This window comes from Hyla sarda, chromosome 1 (genome assembly GCF_029499605.1).
Source record: "Hyla sarda isolate aHylSar1 chromosome 1, aHylSar1.hap1, whole genome shotgun sequence".
Lineage (NCBI taxonomy): Eukaryota > Metazoa > Chordata > Amphibia > Anura > Hylidae > Hyla > Hyla sarda.
This window is the reverse complement of record NC_079189.1, coordinates 297,189,211-297,214,475: the sequence shown is the minus strand read 5'-3', so window position 1 is coordinate 297,214,475 and position 25,265 is coordinate 297,189,211. Positions and strand designations below refer to the sequence as shown.

The 25,265-nt window shown below is 44.1% G+C and overlaps 1 protein-coding gene across 2 annotated transcripts in view; it reads left to right on the top strand.

The window, feature by feature from the left end:
- The window catches only part of LOC130268460 (hippocampus abundant transcript 1 protein-like), a 34,888-nt gene that overhangs the window by 2,528 nt on the left and 7,095 nt on the right, over nucleotides 1–25,265 (top strand). For both annotated transcript variants that reach the window (XM_056518031.1, XM_056518030.1), the window contains exons 2-6: nucleotides 1,159–1,254; nucleotides 1,330–1,392; nucleotides 1,480–1,607; nucleotides 7,253–7,367; nucleotides 9,781–9,999. In XM_056518031.1, coding sequence (XP_056374006.1) covers nucleotides 1,246–1,254; nucleotides 1,330–1,392; nucleotides 1,480–1,607; nucleotides 7,253–7,367; nucleotides 9,781–9,999 — 534 coding nt within the window. In that variant the 5' untranslated portion in view covers nucleotides 1,159–1,245. The remainder of the gene's footprint in view (nucleotides 1–1,158; nucleotides 1,255–1,329; nucleotides 1,393–1,479; nucleotides 1,608–7,252; nucleotides 7,368–9,780; nucleotides 10,000–25,265) is intronic.

Sequence of the window (25,265 nt, the reverse complement as noted above, 5' to 3'; positions counted from 1 at the left end):
CGCAACAGGTTAAACAGTCTCTGAGGAATCATATGAAGTGTCATCTAAAATGTGTACTAGCCCCATATTTATAACGCCATGCAATCAGTTCATACATTTCACAAATTAAAGGGAAAGGAAAATTGTTTACTTGCACCAACCTTGATAAATTCCCCCCCCCCATGTCTCCGGTGCTAGAAGAATCTTCTACAATCTTGTAAGTTACCAGGCGAGCAGGATCTATTGGTAGATCTGAGAGGTCTGAGTAGATCAAGTATGCTCGGGATCCCTATTCTTGTAATCGATGGGGATCTTAGCAGTCGAACCTCCATTGAATAGGGAATTATCACCTATCTTCTGCATAGGGGATATGTTGTCATTAAGGGAAACCCTAATAAAATGTTACTGTTATTTAGGTCATTTAATTTAAAGGAGCACTCCAGTGCAGTAAAACTTATCCCCGTAGACTTGTTCCGGTCTGGTTTGAATGACAGCCAAGGAGTCAAACACGCACTGCTGCACACTTCACTCAGCTGGGCCTTAGAACTGGGACCTAGTGGGATCTAAACTTTTGACAAGTCTGGACAATATATCAAAAGTTCTTATTCTATCTCTCAAATTAAAGGAGTAGTCCAGTGGTGAAAAACTTATCACCTATCCTAAGGATAGGGGATAAGTTTCAGATCGCGGGGGGTCTGATCGCTGTGGGGCCCCCCGCAAACTCCTGTACAGGGCCCCGACAGCCCGCAGAAGGGGGCATGTTGACCACCGCACGATGCGGCGGCTGAGACACCCCCTCAATACAACTCTATGGCAGAGCCAGATCGCTGCCTTCGGCAATCTCCGGCTCTGCCATAGCGATGTATTGAGGGTGTGTGTCGGCCGCTGTTTTGTGCACTATCTGGTCAGGAAGCTGGGGCCCTGTACAGAGAGATCGTGGGGGGCCTCAGCGGTCAGACCCCCCCCCCCCCCACAAACTGAAACTCCTCCCCTATCCTTAGGATAGGGGATACGTTTTTCACCACTGGACTACCCCTTTAAATAAGAGCCATTGGTTTTCCATGAACATCTGCCTGCAGCCTATGTGTTGTAGACGGACTATAAACAGTGGCAGGACCAGAATATTTTCTGTGTGGCATTGTAGACAAGTATTGATTGAATGATTTGTGTCTTCTACAGCGACAGGGGGTTGGTGAGCCCAGTGTCTACCATGCTGTGGTGGTTATATTTTTGGAGTTTTTTGCCTGGGGATTGCTAACAACACCCATGTTAACGGTAAGTTGAAGTCCATGAACTGTCAATCTTTCACTGCTGTCGGGATATACTGAAGGTTAGATGTTGTCTTGACAGGTTCTGCACCAGACCTTTCCTCAGCACACCTTCTTAATGAATGGCCTGATCCATGGAGTCAAGGTGAGAAACCTTACAAATGGTTAGCTGAGTGTCATGTACTTTATTTCATAAGATATCGCTGTAACATATAGTTTATTTGTCTTACAGGGACTTCTCTCCTTCTTGAGTGCCCCCCTCATTGGAGCATTGTCTGATGTTTGGGGCAGAAAGTCTTTCCTCCTTCTCACAGTTTTCTTCACATGTGCCCCTATACCTCTGCTTAAGATAAGTCCATGGTACGTAAGTGAAATGCACCCGTGAACTTTTCCTTAGCCACAGTTCAATTGGTAAGACCCTTTACTCAGTACTTAGTTTAACCTGTTGGGGACGGAGGGCTTATGGATACGCCCTCACGTCCCGATACTTAAATGGGCACTGTCAGATACAAAAACTTTTTAAATATGTTGTAAAACATGCAGAAACCAACAGGTTTTGTAATTCCTTTCATTAGAAAATTTTCAGTATTTCATACGGATTAGAGTTCATTTCCCCCCGTTCTACCCGCCGATCGAAGTCCGGGCAGAGCGGAGGGGGAACACGGTCGGCGAGGGGGGAGCATGGCCGGCTTACCGGATCGGTGTTCGGCATCATGGAGCAGCGGCGGCAGCAGGAGAAGTGTGGCCGGAAAGTGCGATGGTGGAGGAGGCTGCAGTGAAGACCGGTAAGTGATCTTCACTGTGGCCTTCTAAAAGTTGCAGAACTACAACTCCCAGCATGCCCAGACAGCCAAAGGCGGTCTGGGCATGCTGTGAGTTGTAGTTTTGCAACATCTAGAGGGCCACAGTTTGGAGACCACTGTGTAGTGCTCTCTAAACTGTGGTCCTCCAGATGTTGCAAAACTACATCTTTCAGCATGCACTGACTGTCCGGGCATGCTGGGAGTTGTAGTTTGGCAACATCTGAAGTGGCACAGTTTGGAGACCACTATACGTTGGTCTCCAAACTTTAGCCCTCCAGATGTTGCAAAACTACAATTCCCAGCATGGCCAGACAGTCAGGGATGCTGGGCGTGTAGTTCTTCAATATTTGGCCTTTCAGATGTTGCAGAACTACAACTCCCAGCATGCCTGGACAGTCTGGGCATGCTTGGAGTTGTCGTTTTGCAACATCTGAAGGGCTACAGTTTGGAGACCACTACTTGGCGGTCTCCAAACTGTTCATCCCCAGTTGTTGCATAACTACAGCTCCTAGCATGCCCAGAAAGTCCAGGCATGCTGGTAGTTGTAGTTCTGCAACATCTGAAGGGCCAGATATTACAGAACTACACGCCCAGCATCCCTGACTGTCTGGCCATGCTGGGAATTGTAGTTTTGCAACAGCTGTAGGCACACTGGTTGGGAAACACTGAGCTAGAGTCTGTTTCCTAACTCAGTGATTCCAACCCTTGTGCCTCCAGCTGTTGCAAAACGACAACTTCTAGAATGATCTAACAAACTGTACATGCTGGGAGTTGTAGTTTTGCAACAGCTGGAGGCACACAGTTGTAATCACTGAGCTAGAGTCTGTTTCTTAACTCAGTGGTTCCCCACCAGTGTGCCTCCAGCTGTTGAAAAACTATAACTCCCAGCATGTATGGTCTGTCAGTGCATTCTGGGAGTTGTAGTTTTGCCACAGCTGATGGTTTGGGTATATTCACACCGGCGGGTTTACAGTGGGTTTCCTTCTACAAGTTTGAGCTGCGGCAAATCTTCCGCCGCAGCTCAAACTTCCAGCGGAAAACTCACTGTGAACCCCCGCCTGTGTGAATGTACCCTAAAAACATTACACTACACTAACAAATAATAAAAGTAAAACGCTACATATACACGTCCAGAGTATACGGGAACCGTATTTAATGCATGTCTATGAGCCGACCGGAGTGAACCGCAGCCTCCGGTCGGCTGCGTTTTTGGCCGTATGCGGTTTCCCGACCATAGGCAAAAACGCGTTTTTTGCCTGCGGTCGGGAAACTGCATACGGCCGAAAACGCAGCGGACCGGAGGCTGTGGTTCACTCCGGTCGGCTCATAGACATGCATTAAACACGGTTCCCGTATACGGCTGAGTGCAGTGCCGCGATTAAGCCCCGCCCCCTCCTCCCAGCCATATACTGGAACCGTAAGTACAAAACGTAGTGTGAACCTAGCCTTAGCTTGGCTGTGTACGTAGGATCATTGTTTTGGAAGGTTAAAGGGGTTATCCAGGAAAATACTTGCTCTCTGATGACATGTGTCTCGGGAACCGCCCAGTTTAGAAGCAAATCCCCATAGCAAACCTATTCTACTCTGTGCAGTTCCCTAGACAAGCAGAGATGTCAGCAGAGAGCACTGTTGCCAGACAGAAAACAACAACTCAACTTTAGCAGCTGATAATTATTGAAAGGATTAAGATTTTTTTAATAGAAGTAATTTACAAATCTGTTTAACTTTCTGGAGCCAGTTGATATAAAAAAAAGTTTTTTCCTGGAATACCCCTTTAACCCTTGGCCCAGGTGGTATAGGGCAGATAAATGAGCAGTGCCTGGTTTCCTCCATACATGATGCTTAGAATTGAGGCCAGAAAGTTAAATTTTAGTTCCATCAGACCAGAGAATTTCAGATGGGATTTAATTTAATGTGTCTTTACTTGAGGAGAATCTTCTTTCTTGCCACTGTGTAATAAAACCCACATTGAAGGAGTGTTGCAGTGATTGTTGCCTTTCTGGAAGTTTCTCTTATCTGCACATAGGATCTTTGGAGCTTAGCCAGAGTGCCCATTGAGTTTTTGGTCATTGTTTGATGAGGTGGCTCTAGGAAGAGTGATTGTCCCAAACTTTTTTCATTCATGAATTATGGAGGCCATTGTACTTTTGCAAACTTTCAGTACAGCATTTTTTTTGTACTCTTCTCCAAATCTGTGCCTCCTCATGAACCTGTCTGAGCTCTGCAGGCAGTTATTTTCACCTCATGACTTAAGTTTTTGCTCTGATATTGTCAGCTGTGAGACCTTATATATTCCAATCATCTGAATTTACCACAAGTGACTCCAGTCATGGCGTAGAAACATCTGAGATGATCAAGAAAAATGGAAGGAGCCAGAGCTAAACATTAAATGGCATCGTTTGGAACAAACTGTTCCATGAGCTTGTGACGTCATAGCCCCGCCCCCTCATGACGTCACGATGCTCCCCCTCAATGCAAGTCTATGGGAGGGGGTGTGACGTCATGAGGGGTGGGGACATCACGAGCTGCTGGCTCCAGTGTTCGGAATAATTTGTTCCAAACGCTGAGCAGTGGAGTACCCCTTTAAGTGTCATAGTAAAGGGACTGAATACTTATGCAAATTTTTTGTTACCTTTTTAATTAGCAAAAATGTCTGGAAAAAATTTTTTTTTCACTTTGTAATGAAGTACTAAGTGCAAAATAATAGGGGAAGGATCTTTTGCTGTATTTCACTGTGACTCTGATTTGCAGTAGAATTACTATCTGTACTTTTAGGTGGGTTCACACAGTTTAAAATGTGCATACATTCCACACGTTTGAGTAATCCGGCAGGTGCTAGGACCACTCAGAAATGCGCCATTGTAGAAATGGCAATGCCTTTCCAAGCAGCTTCCACAGAAAGAATAGCCAAGTCTAGTCTTTCTGCGGACGCCGTGATTGGGAAATTCCATCATGTGCAAAGTGCAGCAGAATCCAATTGAAATCAATGGGACTCTGCTGGATTAAAATGTCTGTGAATTCACACAGTGGAAAGCCTGCAAAAAAAAATGGCCTTAAAGGGGTACTCCGGTGGAAAACTTTTATTTATTTATTTATTTATTTTTTTAAATGAACTGGTGCCATAAAGTTTAAACTTATTTGTAAATTACTTCTATTAAAAAAATCTTAATCCTTCCAGTACTTATTAGCTGCTGAATACTATAGAAGAAATTATTTTTTTTGGAACACAGAGCTCTTTGCTGACATCATGACCACAGTGCTCTCTGCTGACATCTCTGTCCATTTTAGGAACTGTCCAGAGCAGCATGTGTTTGCTATGGGGATTTTATCCTACTATGGACAGAGATGTCAGCAGAGAGCACTGTGCTTGTGATGTTAGCAGAGAGCACTGTGTTCCAAAAAGAAAGGAATTTCCTCTGTAGTATTCAGCAGCTAATAAGTACTGGAAGGATTAAGATTTTTTTAACAGATAAGTAATTTACAAATCTGTTTAACTTTCTGGCACCAGTTGATTAAAAAAAAAAGGTTTCCACCTGAGTACCCCTTTAAGGTAAATCTACACATGGTGAAAATGCTGCAGCAGCTCATTCTGTTACCAGTTTTGCCACTCTCGGTGTAGCAGGGGTAAATACACTGATCATCTAATGATAAAAACAAACCCTGGGATGTCATTGTAAGTAGTGTATATCTGCCCAAAATATTCAACAACAGTTGTGTAGAATTTCACATTGTAGCCATGTCCATGTTGAATCACAACTAATACTTCCAACAACGCTGTTTGCAGATATCCATTGTTAGCTGGGTGCTGCAAAAGTGCCTGTAGCGTTCTTAATGGGTAAATACATACAGTGAAGAGTAAATTTTTACCTAACATACACAATATGCACAAGGTTTTTCATCATTCTAGAGACTGTCACCTAGACCAAACCTCCTGATATCTCTAATGGGCACCACATGATAGCGCATCCTATGTGTTTTAAAGCATGCTTCTTGCCTAGGGGTCAAAAGGACAATAGATAGTAGTCACATGGTTATATTTCTCAGAGCATCTTTGTTAAGCCCTAGGGGAAAAGGGGGGTCATGGTGACTGATTCCCTTAGTTGAGCAATATCATCTTTGATCTTTGGGTACAAGGACACTTGTACAGTGGTCCCTCAAGTTACAATATTAATTGGTTCCAGGACGACCATTGTATGTTGAGACCATAACTCTATGGAAACCTGGTCATTGGTTCTGAAGCCCCAAAATGTCATCCAAAAATAGGAAAAAGTGAGGATTAAAGAAAACTAAGTAGATAACTAATACAGATAAAGCAAGTCCTGACATATAAAAGTAATAAAGATCTGCTGGGAGCTGTAAATCACTGTCTATGTCAGTGTTTCCCAAGCAGGGAGCCTCCAGCTGTTGCAAAACTACAACTCCCAGCATGCCTGGACAGCCAAACGCTGTCCGGGCATCCTGGGAGCTGTAGTTTTGCAACAGCTGGGGGCACCCTGCTTGGGAAACACTGGTCTATGTAGAGGACAGGAGCTTCTTCAGGGTACTGTACAGAACACGCAATGTCCTAAAAAAAAGTAACATAGAGCCCCCCTTACCTGGTACAGGTAAAGTGTTCAGAACATGTAATACCTCCCTGTACTGTAGGGGGTGCTACCAGACAGGAATTCAGTGCATACACTTCAGTAATACAGGGGTTTTACCAGTAAATTGCCCATTCTGATTGGTCAGTTCTTCCGGCCATTGACATGTTTCGCAGATCTGGACTGTCTGTTTATTGTATGTTGAGTCTGGTTTCAACTTACAATGGCCCAGAAAAGACCATTGTATGTTGAAACTATTGTATGTTGAAGCCATTGTAAGTTGAGGGATCACTGTATCTATATGGCATATATCCATATTTACAAACATAGTAATCTATGGGCTTCTGAAAGACTTTCTTGAATAGTTTTTGCTGTTGATACACCTCACCACAGAGCCAGTGTCCTCACACAGCCACACTTGTGCTTCATAGTCACTAATAACGGTTAATTATTAATTCCTTAAGATGTAAATCTTTAATACCATACCTGCTAACATCAAAAACTTGCACATTCCTTTTTATATGATATTTTCAGAAAGTTCCTTTATTACTTGAAAAAAATAATAATCTTCTTTCTAATGTTTGGTGAAAAAACCTTATCTTATTTTCCTGCTTTCCTGCAGGTGGTATTTTGCTGTGATTTCTATGTCTGGTGTCTTTGCTGTTACCTTTTCTGTGATTTTTGCCTATGTGGCAGATATCACCAAGGAGCATGAGCGAAGCACAGCATATGGTTTGGTGAGTACTTCCTGCATTTCTGAAGCCTTCTGGGGGTTCTTTTTGCACATAATGCTAAGGCTAGGTTCGCACTACGTTTTGTAACTACGGTTCCCATATACGGCTGGGTGGAGGGGGCGGGGCTTAATCGCGGCGCCCGCACTCAGCCGTATAGGGGAACCTTATTTAAGGCATGTCTATGAGCCGACCGGAGTGAACCGCAGCCTCCGGTCGGCTGCTTTTTCGGCCGTATGGGGTTTCCCGACCGTAGGCAAAAACGCGGTCGACCACGTTTTTGCCTGCGGTCGGGAAAACGCAGCCGACCGGAGGCTGCGGTTCACTCCGGTCGGCTCATAGACATGCATTAAATATGGTTCCCCTATATGGCTGAGTGCGGGCGCCGCAATTAAGCCCCGCCCCCCTCCTCCCAGCTGTATACAGGAACTGTAGTTGCAAAACGTAGTGTGAACCCAGCCTAACTTGTCAGCAATGTTCCTGCAGTGTGATTTGTTTTACCCTAGCTCTTTGCATCTGTACATATTTGCCCAGATTGATCTGCCTAAAACCAAAACTGTCTGATTTTCCCATAACAACCAATCACAGCTCAGCTTTTATATCTCAACGAGATCTGAGCTGTGATTGGTTGTTATTGGCAAATCAGACAGTTTCAGGTGCTCAGTAAATAGCATGCTTTCATGTGACAGGTCTTGCTAATATCCTGTGCTCTACATGTCATGTAGAAAAAAAAGTAAATTGCAAAAAATTTAAAATGTTCAAATTTCATTGCACAATTAAAAAAAATATATTTTTTTGCAGCATATTTTTTTGAAAAATGTCATAACTAAGTATCATTGGTCCCACAAAAAACAAGCTTTCATATGGGTTTGTAGATGGAAAATTATCAAAGTTATGGCTCTTAAAAGGCGAGGAGGGAAAAAAAAAATAAACATTTTCCAGGGTCAATAAAGTGAGCCACAAGCTGCATAAAACAATGGCTGGCCTTGACATTGTGAATGACTACAAATGTAAAATGTATGTATGAAAAGAACATAGGCTGGCATTTATCACTGTGTGTACACTTTTTTTTTCATCTACATTTGGCGCTAGTGTAATTTTTGCGCCTTTTATGTTTTGTTTACACATTGCTGATTTTGAGTAGCAATCCACTGATTTCGAGTTTACGCATGATATTGACTGGTTTTATAAACTGCGCCTTTTGTTAAATGGAGCAAAAAAAAAAAATAGGCGCAAAGCCACGAAAAGTCTCTAAACTACACCAGCCCAGACTTAGCTTTTTGGTGAATGTGAAGAGAGAAATTTCAGAAAATGTGACCTGCACTGTATCAAATGCTCTGTGACCATATAATAAATCTGGTGCTCCTTCACATTACCAGCAACCAAAAAGGTGTAGAAAAATGCTTCACTTACACCTACAATGATAAATGGCGGCTATATGGTCTCCCAGGTCATCCCAGCAGCAGCCTCATAAGATGTAAGACATTGTTTCCTCCAGCATCCAGTCACTGAAAGTCCGGGACATAAAAAACGGCATCTGTTTGGTTGCCATGAGCATCACCAGCACAGTCTCTCTGCACTATTCCTCCCCCCTCCTCTGTTCTCCTTAACCTTGGGATGTTTGCCCTTATTTACAATCCTGAACAGGTATGCACAGCCTACCCACTGTTTGTCTTTACTCAGTAAGCCTTGTGGGCAAGTCATTAAACTGTAACCAATATATTTTGATATTTATTAAAGCTGGTGTAATGGACAATACAGTAAAGTAAATCTTGAAATTGTTGACATTTTTTCATGGTCCAGGTTAATGCATTATAGATATTTGGGCACACATTTCTTATATCACCATTGACTGGTAAAGTGTATAGCGTGATTATCTGGCCACAATGGCTCCTGCCAAGTGTTGGAATACATTAGGCAGCAAGTGACCTGTCAATTCTTAGTTTGTGTTGGAAGTAGGTAACAAGCCTAAAGTAGTAAGCGATTGTGACAAGGGCCAAGTTGTCCTGGCTGAACCACTGTTTCAGAGCATCTCCAAAAGGATATGTCTTGGGTGTTTACTTGGGCTTTAATGGGTCATTGGTGCATATGGGAAAATAAGGTCAGTCCATCTGGTTCAGTCCACAGTTACTGCAGCACAAACTGCGGAGGACAATATTGCTGGCTATGGTATTGGAACACAGTGCATCACAGCTTGCTGTGTAGAAGCAGCCCAGTTACAGTGCCTCTGCTGACCTCCATGTTTTCTTCATAATGCATACGGCTAGGTGGATGTGTAAGAGGCAGGTTAATGCTTTGCACAATGTTCTTCTGGTCAGAAAATGGTTTCGGAAACAACATAAAGAGTTCTAGGTGTTGACTTGGCCTTTAAATTCTTCAGATCTCAATTCATTCAAGCATCTGTGACTCTCCTTTTTAGGTATCTGCCACCTTTGCTGCCAGCCTTGTAACGAGTCCTGCAATTGGTGCCTACTTGTCTCGTGCTTACAGTGACACATTGGTTGTGGTACTAGCTTCTGGTGTGGCACTGCTAGACATAGGTTTTATCCTATTTGCTGTTCCGGAGTCACTGCCTGAAGAAATGAGACCAGTGTCCTGGGGAGCTCCTATATCTTGGGAGCAAGCTGATCCATTTGCGGTAAGATTTTTTTAAATTTGTTTTATCTTGTTGGTATAGAGAATGGCCATCCTGTTTGTCACCTCTTAAACTGACAATACAGACTACAGGGTCCTTTCACATAGTGTGGTCAGGTGGCGTCTTTTCATAATCAACAGGAAATTGCTGTAACCTGCTGCAGTTTTTGCGGCAATAGAATTCTCTGGGGAAGGGGAAAATGAGAGACACACATGCTGCTGGGACCATGGAATCACAAAAAAGGGGGTTAATACACCCACACATGGAAGGCAAGTAACACACTTTGGACACAACTTGCCATCACAGGCAGGATAGTAAAAATTCTGCAAAAACCTGGATAACCCTTTAAATAAACTTCTTAAAGGGGTATTCCAGGAATACAGGGGATGTAAAGTTGTAGTTCATAATATAGTGTACCTGTATGTAATGGTGGTCTCTCAATTTTTCTTAGATTTTTGCCCCAATATTTATTTTTAACAGCATACAAAATTACTCAGGTCTCGGATTTCCCAATTTTGCAGTGCATCAAGACCTGACATCACTAGTCGGGTGAGCAGAGGGAGCCTGTCCTGCTTCAATGGATAAAGCCGCCACTGGGTGGGAGAGATATCATTTTGCAACAGCTGTAGGCATCCTGGTTAGGAAACACTGGTCTTTTTTATAGAATGCAGCTCATTAGTATCAATGGGTGGGGTGGCTGTGTGGGAGGGAGGAAAGTGACCTCACACTTACAAACAAGGAAATATGGGATGTGTATTTTGAGAGAACTAATTCCAGCAGGAAATAGCCAGTTGACAAACAAGCCATAGTATTATGGTAATGTCACAACATAGCCATTTAGCCCCAAACAAGTGCAGATCCTTCCTAAGCATGTCCATTACTGTCTTGCAGTTACGTACTAAATGGTGGATAACTCCTTTGTCATTTTAACCCCTTAACGACAATGGACGTAAATGTACGTCATGGTGACGTGGTACTTAACCCCTTAAGGACCAGGCCATTTTACACCTTAACCTCTTCAGGACATAGGGCGTATGGATACGCCCTGCATCCCGAGTCCTTAAGGACCGAGGGCGTATCCATACGCCCGTGGGAATTCCGGCCCCCACCGCTAGCCGGTTGGGGACCGGAGCCGGATGCCTGCTGAAATCGTTCAGCAGGCATCCCGGCATATCGCCCAGGGGGGTCATTATGCCCCCCCATGTCGGCGATCGCCGCAGATCGCTGGACAATTCAGTCCAGCGATCTGCGGCGATTCCGGGTCAATCGGGTCTCCAGTTACCCGATGACCCGGAATTACTGGCGAACAGCCAGAGCCTGCAGGGGTGAGGTGGCACTGGTGCCACCTCACGATCGCCCTGATTCGTCGGCCGGATTACCGGCCGACCAATCAGGGCGCCTGCTGCGGGTGTCACTCCCGCACCCGCTCCGCCCCTCTTCTGGAGGACGTGAGCGGGTGCGGGACGTGCATCCCGGGTGCTGGGGACCCCGATCCCCGGCGCCCCTGTTGGGATCGGGGCCCCAGGAGCAGCTGCGGCGGCGAGGGACAGTCCTGCAGCGTCTGGATCGTTGGAGGTGAGTGACAGCCTCCTGCTGTTGCTTAGCAACAGCTCCCAGCATGCAAAAAGGGCATGCTGGGAGCTGTAGTTATGCAACAGCAGGAGGCAGACCACCACAACTCCCAGCATTCCCTTATGGGCATGCTGGGACTTATGGTTTTGCAACAGCTGGAGGCACATTCTTTCTATGGAAAAGTGTACCTTCAGCTGTTGTATAACTACAACTCCCAGCTTGTAGTGGTGCATCTGCTGGTTGCATAACTACAACTCCCAGCATGCCCGTTGGCTGTCGGTGGCTGCTGAGAGTTGTAGTTTTGCAACAGCTGAAGGCACACTGGTTGTGAAACTCATTTTTTTTTTTTTTTTTACCTAACTCAGTGTTTCACGACCGGTGTGCCTCCAGCTGTTGCAAACTACAACTCTCAGCAGTCACCGTACACCATGCACCGTACATGCTGGGAGTTGTAGTTTTGCAACAGCTGGAGGCACACTGGTTGTGAAACACTGAGTTAGGTCACAAACTCAGTGATACATAACCAGTGTGCCTACAGTTGTTGCAAAACTGCAACTCTCAGCAGTCACCGACAGCCAACGGGCATGCTGGGAGTTGTAGTTATGCAACAGCTGGATGTCGTCCCCCCCCCCCCCCCCCCCCCCCCAATGTGAACGTACAGGGTACACTCACATGGGCGGAGGATTACAGTAAGTATCTGGCTGCAAATTTGAGCTGCCGCAAACTTTCTGCTGCAGCTCAAATTGCCAGTGAGTAACTACTGTGAACCCCCGCCCGTGCGACTGTACCCTAAAAACACTACACTACACTAACAAAAAATAAAATAAAAAGTAAAAAACACTACGTATACACATACCCCTATACAACCCCCCTCCCCTCCCCAATAAAAATGAAAAACGTCTGGTACGCCACTGTTTCCAGAACGGAGCCTCCAGCTGTTGCAAAACAACTCCCAGTATTGTCGGACAGCCGTTGACTGTCCAGGCATGCTGGGAGTTTTGCAACAGCTGGAGGCACCCTGTTTGGGAATCACTGGCGTAGAATACCCCTATGTCCACCCCTATGCAATCCCTAATTTAGGCCTCAAATGGCGCCCTCACTTTGGAGCCCTGTCGTATTTCAAGGCAACAGTTTAGGGCCACATATGGGGTATCGCCTTACTCGGGAGAAATTGTGTTACAAATTTGGGGGGTATTTCCTGCTTTTACCCTTTTTAAAAATGTAAAATTTTTGGGAAAACAAGCATTTTAGGTAAAAAAAAAAATTTTTTTTTACATATGCAAAAGTCGTGAAACACCTGTGGGGTATAAAGGTTCACTTAACCCCTTGTTACGTTCCCCGAGGGGTCTAGTTTCCAAAATGGTATGCCATGTGGTTTTTTTTTTTGCTGTCCTGGCACCATAGGGGCTTCCTAAATGCGGCATGCCCCCAGAGAAAAATTTGCGTTCAAAAAGCCAAATGTGACTCCTTCTCTTCCGAGACCTGTAGTGCGCCAGCAGAGAACTTTTCACCCCCATATGGGGTGTTTTCTGAATCGGGAGAAATTGGGCTTCAAATTTTTAGGGGTATTTTCTGCTATTACCCTTTTTAAAAATAAAAAATTTTTGGGAAAACAAGCATTTTAGGTAAATTTTTTTATTTTTTTTTTTTTACATTTGCAAAAGTCGTGAAACACCTGTGGGGTATTAAGGTTCACTTTATCCCATATTACATTCCCCGAGGGGTCTAGTTTCCAAAATGGTATGCCATGTGTTTTTTTTTTTTTTTTTGCTGTTCTGGCACCATAAGGGCTTCCTAAAGGTAACATGCCCCCCAAAAACCATTTCAGAAAAACGTACTCTCCAAAATCTCCTTGTCGCTCCTTCCCTTCTGAGCCCTCTACTGCGCCCGCCGAACACTTTACATAGACATATGAGGTATGTCCTTACTCGAGAGAAATTGGGCTACAAATACAAGTAAAAATTTTGTCCTTTTACCCCTTGTAAAAATTCAAAAATTGGGTCTACAAGAACATGTGAGTGTAAAAAATGAAGATTGTGAATTTTCTCCTTCACTTTGCTGCTATTCGTGTGAAACACCTAAAAGGTTGAAACGCTGACTGAATGTCATTTTGAATACTTTGGGGGGGTGTAGTTTTTATAATGGGGTCATTTAGGGGGTATTTCTAATATGAAGACCCTTCAAATCCACTTCAAACCTGAACTGGTCCCTGAAAAATACTGAGTTTGAAAATTTTGTGAAAAATCGGAAAATTGCTGCTGACCGTTGAAGCCCTCTGGTGTCTTCCAAAAGTAAAAACACGTCAATTTTATGATGCAAACATAAAGTAGACATATTGTATATGTGAACCAAAAAAAAAATGTATTCGTAATATCCATTTTCCTTACAAGCAGAGAGCTTCAAAGTTAGAAAAATGCAAAATTTTCAAATTTTTCATCAAATTTACGGATTTTTCACCAAGAAAGGATGCAAGTATCGACAAAAATTTACCACTATGTTAAAGTAGAATATGTCACGAAAAAACAATCTCGGAATCAGAATGATAACTAAAAGCATTCCAGAGTTATTAATGTTTAAAGTGACAGTGGTCAGATGTGCAAAAAACGCTCCGGTCCTTAAGGCCAAAATGGGCTCCGTCCTGAAGGGGTTAAAGAAGATATCCCATGCAGCAAAGAAAAAAAAAATACCTAGCCATTCCATAGTATATTCACCTACCACCTCTCTGACATGTTTGTGATTTTTTTTCCGCCCCCCATTCACCGGCTATTCAGCTCATAAATTGCAGTTACTTCCTGGTTATGGTGGCTATGCCTGTGATCTCAAAAACTACATTTCCCTGCATGCACTGCTCACATTTCCTGCTCTCAGCTGCCTGAGCAGAGAACTTGTTACCACCCCTAACTTATGTTAATCACTCCCACATAACACTGAGCTCCAATCATAGCCCTATACAGCAGGGTGATCACATAACACTGAGCTCCAATCATAGCCCTATACAGCAGGGTGGTCACATAACACTGAGCTCCAATCATAGCCCTATACAGCAGGGTGGCCACGAGGAAACAAAATGTAATCTCAGTGCTCAGAGAGAGGGACCCTGGAGTTGAAGCTGCAGTTTTACACTGTAAAATCACTCCCTCCCCCTCCTCCTCTCAATGAAACAGCTTTACAGTGGCACAATCACCTCCCCCCTCCTCTGCCCTGCACTCCTCTCTCCCCAGTGCTCAGTGTGACAACTCTACTCTCCCTCCCCTCCATTCTCAGTGTGACAGCCCTACGCTGGCAGCTCCCTCCCCTCCCCCCTCTCCTCCGTTATCAGTGTAAAAACATTAGCAAGGAGAGGGGAGAGAACTATGATCTGAATCAGCCGGCATATAGGCAGTGCTGCTCAGCCAATCACTGCAGAACAGAGGGAGGACAGTGTGAATATTCATCAGATGGGAGGGGCTAAGGCCGAGCTCAGGGAGCTCTCTGCAGCACAGGGGTTTTCTGGGTAATTGTCATGTCACGGCCCCGGGATGCTGCTAACAGCCTGAATAGGGGGTCGAAAGTCATGAAAACCTGGAACAGCTGAACTTCCTGTCAGACAGAAGAATGCAGATAAAGCTGGTTTCTAAGCAGCATTGGTAATGGAAGTGATTTACAAACCTGTATAACTTTACCTTCTGCACTAAAAGCTGAACAATTGTTTACTGTGAGACTTGTCCTTTAAGGACCAGAGCGTTTTTTCAATTCTGACCACTGTCACTTTAAACATTAATAACTCTGGAATGCTTTTAGTTATCATTCTGATTTTTTTTTCGTGACATATTCTACTTTAACATAGTGGCAAAATTTTGTGGTAACTTGCATCCTTTCTTGGTGAAAAATCCCAAAATTTGATGAAAAAAATAAATTTAGCATTTTTCTAACTTTGAAGCTCTCTGCTTGTAAGGAAAATGGATATTCAAAATATATTTTTTTGGGGTTCACGTATACGATATGTCTACTTCATGTTTGCATCATAAAATTTATGAGTTTTTACTTTTGGAAGACACCAAAGGGCTTCAAAGTTCAGCAGCAATTTGGAAATTTTTCACAAAATTTTCAAACTCGCTATTTTTCATGGACCAGTTCAGGTTTGACGTGGATTTGAAGGGTCTTCATATTAGAAATACCCCATTATAAAAACTACACCCCCCAAAGTATTCAAATTGACATTCAATAAGTGTATTAACCCTTTAGGTGTTTCACAGGAATAGCAGAAAAGTGAAGGAGAAAATTCACAATCTTCATTTTTTACACTCGCATGTTCTTGTAGACCCAATTTTTGAATTTTTGCAATTGGTAGAAAGGAGAAAATTTTTACTTGTATTTGAAACCCAATTTCTCTTGAGTAAGCACATATCTCATATGTCTGTTAATTGTTCGGCGGGCGCAGTAGAGGGCTCAGAAGGGAAGGAGCGACAAATGGTTTTTGGGGGGCATGTCACCTTTAGGAAGCCCCTATGGTGCCAGGACAGCAAAAAAAAACACATGGCATACCATTTTGGAAACTAGACCCCTTGGGGAACGTAACAAGGGGTAAAGTGAACCTTAATACCCCACAGGTGATTCACGACTTTTGCATATGTAAAAAAAAAAAGGGTTTTACCTAAAATGCTTGGTTTCCCAAAATTTTTACATTTTTTAAAAGGGTAATAGCAGAAAATACCCCCCCGAAATTTGAAGCCCAATTTCTCCCGATTCAGAAAACACCCCATATGGGGGTGAGAAGTGCTCTGCTGGCGCACTACAGGTCTCAGAAGAGGAGGAGTCACATTTGGCTTTTTGAAAGCAAATTTTGCTCTGGGGGCATGCCGCATTTAGGAAGCCCCTATGGTGCCAGGACAGCAAAAAAAAACACATGGCATACCATTTTGGAAACTAGACCCCTCGGGGAACGTAACAAGGGGTAATGTGAACCTTAATACCCCACAGGTGATTCACAACTTTTGCATATGTAAAAAAAAAAAAAATTTTTTACCTAAAATGCTTGGTTTCCCAAAAATTTTACATTTTTAAAAAGGGTAATAGCAGAAAATACCCCCCAAAATTTGTAACACAATTTCTCCCGAGTACGGCGATACCCTATATGTGGCCCTAAACTGTTGCCTTGAAATTCGACAGGGCTCCAAAGTGAGAGCGCCATGCGCATTTGAGGCCTGAATTAGGGACTTGCATAGGGGTGGACATAGGGGTATTCTACGCCAGTGATTCCCAAACAGGGTGCCTCCAGCTGTTGTAAAAGTCCCAGCATGCTTGGACAGTCAACGGCTGTCCGGCAATACTGGGAGTTGTAGTTTTGCAACAGCTGGAGGCTCCGTTTTGGAGACAGTGGCGTACCAGACGTTTTTCATTTTTATTGGGGAGGGGGGCTGTGTAGGGGAATGTGTATATGTAGTGTTTTTTACTTTTTATTTTATTTTGTGGTAGTGTAATGTAGTGTTTTTAGGGTACAGTCGCACGGGCGGGGGGGTTCACAGTAGTTTCTCGCTGGCAGTTTGAGCTGCGGCAGAAAATTTGCAGCAGCTCAAACTTGCAGCCGGATACTTACTGTAATCCTCCTCCATGTGAGTGTACCCTGTACATTCACATTGGGGGGGGAACATCCAGCTGTTGCAGAACTACAACTCCCAGCATGTACGGTCTATCAGTTTTGCAACAGCTGGAGGCACACTGGTTGTGAAACACCGAGTTTGGCAACAAACTGAGTGTTTTGCAACCAGTGTGCCTTCAGCTGTTGCAAAAGCTACAACCCCCAGCATGTACGGACAGCGGAAGGGCATGCTGGGTGTTGTAGTTATGCAACATCGGGAGGCATACTATTTTGGCTGGGGATGCTGGGGATTGTAGTTATGCAATAGCTGGAGACACACTGGTTTGCTACTTAACTCAGTGTGCCTTCAGCTGTTGCAAAACTACAACTCTCTGCAGTCACCGACAGCCAACGGGCATGCTGGGAGTTGTAGTTATGCAACCAGCAGATGCACCACTACAACTCCCAGCATGCACTTTAGCTGTTTGTGCAAGCTGGGAGTTGTAGTTACACAACAGCTGAAGGTACACTTTTCCATAGAAAGCATGTGCCTCCAGCTGTTGCAAAACCATAAGTCCCAGCATGCTCATAAGGGAATGCTGGGAGTTGTGGTGGTCTGCCTCCTCCTGTTGCATAACTACAGCTCCCAGCCTGCCCTTTTTGCATGCTGGGAGCTGTTGCTAAGCAACAGCAGGAGGCTGTCACTCACCACCTGCTGCTGATCGACGCTGCAGGTCAGTGCCGCCGTCGTCGCTCCTGGGGCCCCGATCCCAACATTAACGCCGGGGATCGGGGTCCCCAGCACCCGGGGTGCACGTCCCGCACCCGCTCACGTACTTCGGAAGAGGGGCGGAGCGGGTGCGGGAGTGACACCCGCAGCAGGCGCCCTGATTGGTGCCACCTCACCCCTGCAGGCTCTGGCTGAGAGACGGCCCCGATCAGCCAGTAATTCCGTAATTCTGGAGACCCGATTGACCCGGAATTGCCGCAGATCGCTGGACTGAATTGTCCAGCGATCTGCGCCCATCGCCGACATGGGGGGGCATAATGACCCCACTGGGCGATATGCCGCGATGCCTGCTGAACGATTTCAGCAGGCATCGGGCACCGGCTCCCCTCCGGCTAGCGTCGGGGGACTGGGAATGGACAGGACCTACTCCTACGTCCTCGGTCCTTAAGGACTCGGAAACGGGGGCGTAGGAGTACGTCCATTGTCCTTAAGGGGTTAATGCACCATGAAGTGCATTTACGCGCCGTCATGATCGCGGGCACCGGAGCGGTGCTCGCGTCATGCCAGTAGCCAGGGACCCGCCGGGAATGGCGGACATCCGCGATCGCAATCAATACAGATCACGGCATGTGCGCCAGTTCGGTACTTTGAATGGATGATCGGATTGCCCGCAGCACTGCCGCGGCGATCCGATCATCCAGCATGGAGGCCGGAGGTCCCCTCACCTGGCTCCGGCCGTCTCCCGGGGTCTTCTGCTCTGGTCTGAGATTGAGCAGATCAGAAGATCACCGATTAATACTGATCAGTGCTTTGTCCTATGCATAGCACTGAACAGTATTGGCAATCAAATGATTGCTTTAAATAGTCCCCTATGGGGACATAAAAAGTGTAAAAATAAATAAAGAGAAAAAAAATTACATTTGAAAAATCCCCTCCCCCCAATAAAAAAAGTAAAACGTCCGTTTTTCCCATTTTACCCCAAAAAGCGTAAAAAATTAATACACATATTTGGTATCGCCGCGTGCATAAAAGTCTGAAGTATTAAAATATATTGTTACTTATCCCGTACGGTGAACGGCGTAAACGTAAAAAAAAATTTTAAAAGGCCAAAATTGCTTTTTTGTCACCTTTTTATTCCCAAAAAATGTCATTAAAAATACGACCTACGATGGCCCCGACATATGATCAGCATCGACATACAATGCTTTTTTATGTCGGGGCCATCGCATTAAGTGCTATCCGGCAGCGCAAAATGCTTAAGCTGCTGCCGGATAGCAGCTTAATGTTCCCCGTGTGGTGCGGTAAGTATTTCTTACCCCACCACGATGCTCCGGGGTGCCCTACGGGTCCAGCGCTGGTCTTCCGGTGTCTTCTCGGCCCTCTCCGATGACGTCAATACGCTGCTGCGCACGTCATCCAATAGGAATGGTGTACGCAGCAGCGTAATGACGTCGCTATGCAGGCCCAGTAAGGCCTTGCGGAAGACAGCAGAGGACCGGAGAAGACATCAGCGGACCGGAGATGACCAGGAGAGCCCAGCGGAGGCCCGGGGTCACCATCGGGAGCAGCGGGGACAGGTGAGTACAGCTTCCTATTTACATTGCAAGAATCCCTCAACATACGATGGATTCGACAAACGATGGCTCGTTTGAAACGAATTACCGGTACAATTCTAGTAAAGCATATAACATGGATATCATTTTAATTGTGTTGACCCACAGAATAAAGAAAACTTGTCATGTTTACCGGAAATGTACAGCGTGAAAACAAAACCTTCCAAAATTCATAAATTGCAGTTTTCTTTTCAATTTTCCCACATAAATATTTGTTTGGTTGCGCCGTACATTTTATGGTAAAATAAGTGATGTCATTACAAAGGACAATTGGTGACACAAAAAAGTAAATAGACATTTATTAAATTAGGGCAACAAAAAGACATATTGTAAATGTGAATTAATAACTCATTCATGTGGAATGACTATCCTTCTCACAAGTAGATTCACAATGTGAATCTCAGAAAAAAAGCAAACTTTTCAATTTTTCATGGCATTTTGGAGGTTTTTTTTCGCAAAAAGAAATAGCATGTCAGTTCTTTCTACGGAGGGCTGAAATAGAATTTTTTTAAATTTTGCCATGTCAATCAGGCCTAACAATGTGTCAGTCCAATCCTCCAGTAACAATGTGTCAGTTCAAAATGTAAGGGCTGTATTTGGTACTGGGGAGTGTGGGAGCTTCCTTCCTGCATTTTGGCTGATGACATCACTGCGGGGATAAAATTCTGTGTATTCCCTGTATTTCTCGACATGCAGTTCACTGGTCTGAAATATTTACAAAAAAATATTATCCCAAATGTTGGCACCCCTGAAATTTTTCAAGAAAATGAAGTATTTCTCACAGAAAAGGATTGCAGTAACACATGTTTTGCTATACACATGTTTATTACCTTTGTGTGTATTGGAACTAAAGCAAAAAAAGGAGGAAAAAAAGCAAATTGGACATAATGTCACCAAACTCCACAAATGGACTGGACAAAATTATTGGCACCTTTTCAAAATTGTGGAAAAATAAAATTGTTTTGAGCATGCTCCTTTAAACTCACCTGGGTCAAGTGACAGGTGTGGGCAATATTAAAATTGCACCTAAAAGCAGATAAAAAGGAGAGAAGTTAACATAGTCTTTGCATTGTGTGTCTGTGTGTGCCACACTAAGCATGGACAACAGAAAGAGGAGAAGAGAACTGTCTGATATTTTTAATCAATTTTGGTTCTCAAGTCTTCAAACTTCTCAAGGTTACAAGTCCATCTCCAGAGATCTAGATTTGCCTTTGTCAACAGTGCGCTACATTATCAAGAAGTTTGCAACCCATGGCACTGTAGCTCATCTCCCTGGGCATGGACGGAAGAGAATAATTGATGAAAGGTGTCAACGCAGGATAGTCTGGATGGTGAAGAAGCAGCCCCAAACAAGTTCCAAAGATATTAACGCTGTCCTGCAAGCTCAGGGAGCATCAGTGTCAGCGTGAATTATAAGTCAACATTTAAATGAAATGAAACGCTATGGCAGGAGACCCAGGAGGACCCCACTGCTGACAAAGGGACTTAAAAAAGCAAGACTACATTTTGCCTAAATCCTTCTGGGAAAATGTCTTGTGGACAGATGAGACCAAGATAGAGCTTTTTGGTAAAGCACATCATTCTACTTCACACAAAGAGAACAAAGGAAGCTGAGCGCTCACCGTTCCGGTTGCAGGTAGACCAGGTTCAGGAAACTGCAGACCACATCGGTCCAAGCAGGGAGGCAGCAGATGGATCCGGGGGGAGCTCAGACATCAGGCCATGGACTGTATCACGCCCCTAGGTGCTTCGTCAGGCCTGATCTATCTGACGCCTCCCTGCTTGGACCTATGTGGTCTGCTGTTTCCTGAACCTGGTCTGCCTGCAACCGGAACGGTGAGCGCTCCGCTTCCTCCTTTGTCCTCCTTGTGTGAAGTTATAATATTCGCTGTGGTTTCCTTGGCATGTAGCACAACACTGCCATTGCCAGTATTACACACCTGGGTCTGATATCCCGAGCTGATCTTGAATGTGTGGATGTGTAGCGCTGTGGTGCTGGGTGTGCTTTTTTGGTCTTTGAGATAATACACATCATTCTACTGTTTACTGAAAAAGGAATGAGGCCTACAAAGAAAAGAACAAAGTATCTACAGTGAAATATGGGGGAGGTTCAATGATGTTTTGGGGTTGTTTTGCTGCCTCTGGCACTGGGTGCCTTGAATGTGTGCAAGGCATCATGAAATCTGAGGATTGCCAATGGATTTTGGGTCACCCTGTACAGGACAGTGTCAGAAAGCTGGGTTTGCCTCCAAGATCTTGGGTCTTCCAGCAGAACAATGACCCCAAAAATTTGTCAAAAAGCACCCAGAAATAAATGGCAACAAAGCGCTGGAGAGTTCTGAAGTGTCCAGCAATGAGTCCAGATCTAAATCCCATTGAACACCTGTGGAGAGATCTTAAAATTGCTGTTGGGAAAAGGCGCCCTTCCGATAAGAGACCTGGAGCAGTTTTAAAAGGAAGAGTGGTAAAACATTCCGGCTGAGAGGTGTAAGAAGCTTATTAATGGTTATAGGAAGCGACTGATTTCAGTTAATATTTGGTTGCACACCCTTTGGAAAAAATAAGTTAAGGGTGCCAATAATTTTGTCCAGACCATTTTGGGAATTTGGTGTGACATAATGTCCAATTTGCTTTTTTTTCCCTCCCCCTTTTTTGGTTTAGTTCCAATACATACAAAGGGAATAAACATGTGTATAGCAAAACATGTGTTACTGCAATCCTTTTCTGTGAGAAATACTTCATTTTCTTGAAAAATTTCAGGGTGCCAACATTTTCGGCCATGACTGTAGACACCTTTTACATGTAGCCAAAAATGAATGAATCAATATCCCTGTTTGTTATATACACATGTTACTTGTCTAGTTACCTACATTTAGTTTCTGTACATGGGTGCTTTAGACAAGTTTAAGTTTCTAACGTACCCTATATGTAAGAGGCATGCTAGAAAGAATGGGAATCTTTTCTTTGACAGTATAGCAATGATGGCGGTTGGACAAAGTACTCATAATTTGCTATGATATATTATGGCATACATTTGTCTGGATAAACTTTTTTATTTTTTTTTACTTATTTCATACTAAGTGTTGGTGTTTTTGTGTTTTAGTTTTTTTTTTTTTTTACTATAAAGAAAATAGACTGAAGCTGTCCTATTCAGAGGAATTCAGGACTTCACTGAACATCAGAGGTCATTCTACAGCAGTGCTTCCCAAGCACAGTCCTAAAGTACCCCAAACAGGTCATGTTATCAGGATCTCCTTAGCCTTTCACAGGTGATATCATTGTGGACAGTGCATTGGGCATAACCACAAGAGTTCTCTGTATGGGATGTCCTCAAATCATGACCTGTTGCAGGTACTTGAGGACTGTGCTTGGGAAAACTAGCTAATCTCTACTGTAAATGGTGGTGAATCCAGTGTGATCTCTGTACTCGTGATCACTTTCACTGTACTTCTTGTCTGCTCTGAGAAGACATTACTGGGAAATGATCTGTACAGAACAGAAAGCCTCAGCTTAGTTTTAGACCTAGTGGCCAGAATAGAAACTGCAACATTTTAAGATTGCAAAATATAGATAGTAAAAAAGAAGAATTAGTAATAACTAGCTGAGTACCCGGCGTTGCCCGGTTTTTCCTTCCTAATCCTTGCTGAGGAGGAAAATCAACAGAGGAGGAAGCTTTTGACTTCATATCCCATCCCCATATATTGTTGTCATATCCTGTCCAGTCCTCCTGTGCCGTCCTCCTGTCCCGACCCGTAATATGTGCACCAGGTATTGAAATATCTCCAGCCGTACGGAAGTTATGTGGGAACATACATTTCCCATTGATTTGCATGGGACTTTAAACAAAAATTCTTCTTTCTCGGTCTGTTTGTGAATAAATACACCCTCCGTCCCTCCCTTCCTCCCACCCCCGGCTTTTCACTTATGCAGCCCGTCTTATTACTTGTATAGGGCTGCAGCTTAAGTGAAGACGGGGGGGAGAACGCCGCTTCCGGGTGTACGGAACACGGTGCATGCGCGGCCCTCCTCACCAGACCGAGAAAGAAGAATTAGACCAGGAGGATACGTTCATGAATATTCATGAGCCGGGCGGCCGCTCCGCCCAGCTAGAATGACGTGTGGCCGAGTCCCAGATGATAACACCTCCCACTGAGTCCCAAGCCAGGGAATAACAGAAAACTAAAAATATAGATATCTTAAGAAGCGCTGAACCATTTTTTAACCAGGTAAGAAGCGTTTTAATCAGGATCATCCACACTACAAGCCTGTGTAACAGGTTTAGTGCGGGTGATTCTGATGACAGATTTCCTTTTAAATCACCTATCCTATGTTTGTTGTTGACATATAAGTAACATGTGTACCAAGTTTCATGTTAATATCTTTAGCCGTTTGGAAGTTTTTGTGGAACATACACACACACACATATATATACACACACACACACACACACACACACACACACACTTTGAGTTATTTATATATATATAATATAGATCACAAAAATCTTTTAAAAATATGGATAATATGAAAACTGGATTTAAACAATGGGTAATTTTTTTTGACACATTCCCTTTTTATAAGAAGGTCAAACATGGACGGTTACAAGAAGTGAGGGGATGCCTGGCATCTATAGCCTTTAAGGGGAACATCATGTAATGAAACATTCCACTTTCTATTTAACAATAGAAAGTTGATGTGATTTGACATCTTGGGTGATTTAAGATGTCAGATAAAAATTATATACACAAGAGGATGTGATTGTTATGATTATACTTCCTGCTATTCTGTTAGTTGATGGGAGGCTAAAGCTTGTTTAATGGTGTAAACTAAGGTTTTCACTTGCTTTGTTATTGATGTGTGCTGTTATAAGGGGAAAACTGAAAAGGATGTTAAATGTTGGGAATAGAAGAGGATAAACATACTTATCATTCCTGGATCTTACATTGGCTACATGTGATGGATCATTGTAGCATTGGCAACAATATCCCCAAGTGCGGGAATTACCACAACTTATAGCCCATTATTCCATTGGCCAGTTCTTGTAAACTAGCTTGCTGATGTATGGCATTGCACTGTATTTACATGTCCATTGGAATTTTTTTGAGCTTGTATAGGGAAGGGAAGACTGTTTTTTTATTTTTAAAGTTTTATGTTTTACAACCAAAAAACTAACAAGGAAAAACAGGCACATTGATTCAGATCCTAAAAGCTTACACAGTCAGGAAGATTATTTGAGTAGTAAGGTAAATATTTGTGTGGCTCCTTATTAAAGGGTTACTCCGCTCCCCAGCGTCCAGAACATTGAGTTCCTAACGCTGTGTGCGAGCTTCCGTGTTCACGCCCGCCCCCTCATGACGTCACATCCCGCCCCCCTCAATGCAAGTCTATGGGAGGGGGCGTGACAGCCGTCGTGCCCCCTTCCCATAGACTTTCATTGAAGGGGCAGGCCGTAATGTCACAAAGGGGTGGGCGTGCACACGGAAGCCCGCACACAGCGTTAGGAACTTAATGTTCCGGATGCTGGGGAGCGGAGTAACCCTTTAATTCCACTTGTATGGCACATCTGGGATCAGTGACTAGGCTAAAGCTGGCCTGACGCATTAGATATGTGCATTAGATATGTGCTGACCGAGTCTGCTGGTTTTTAGCGGTATGGTTGCCTCCCAACTCTTCCCCCAAGGCAGATGTTTAGGAAGAGAGAGAAATGGCAGATAAAAAGCAAACATGCCCGATTCCTTATAGTTTCCAACTTCTGCCATTGGAGGCGAGTTTGAAAGCCACCATACATGATTGTCAG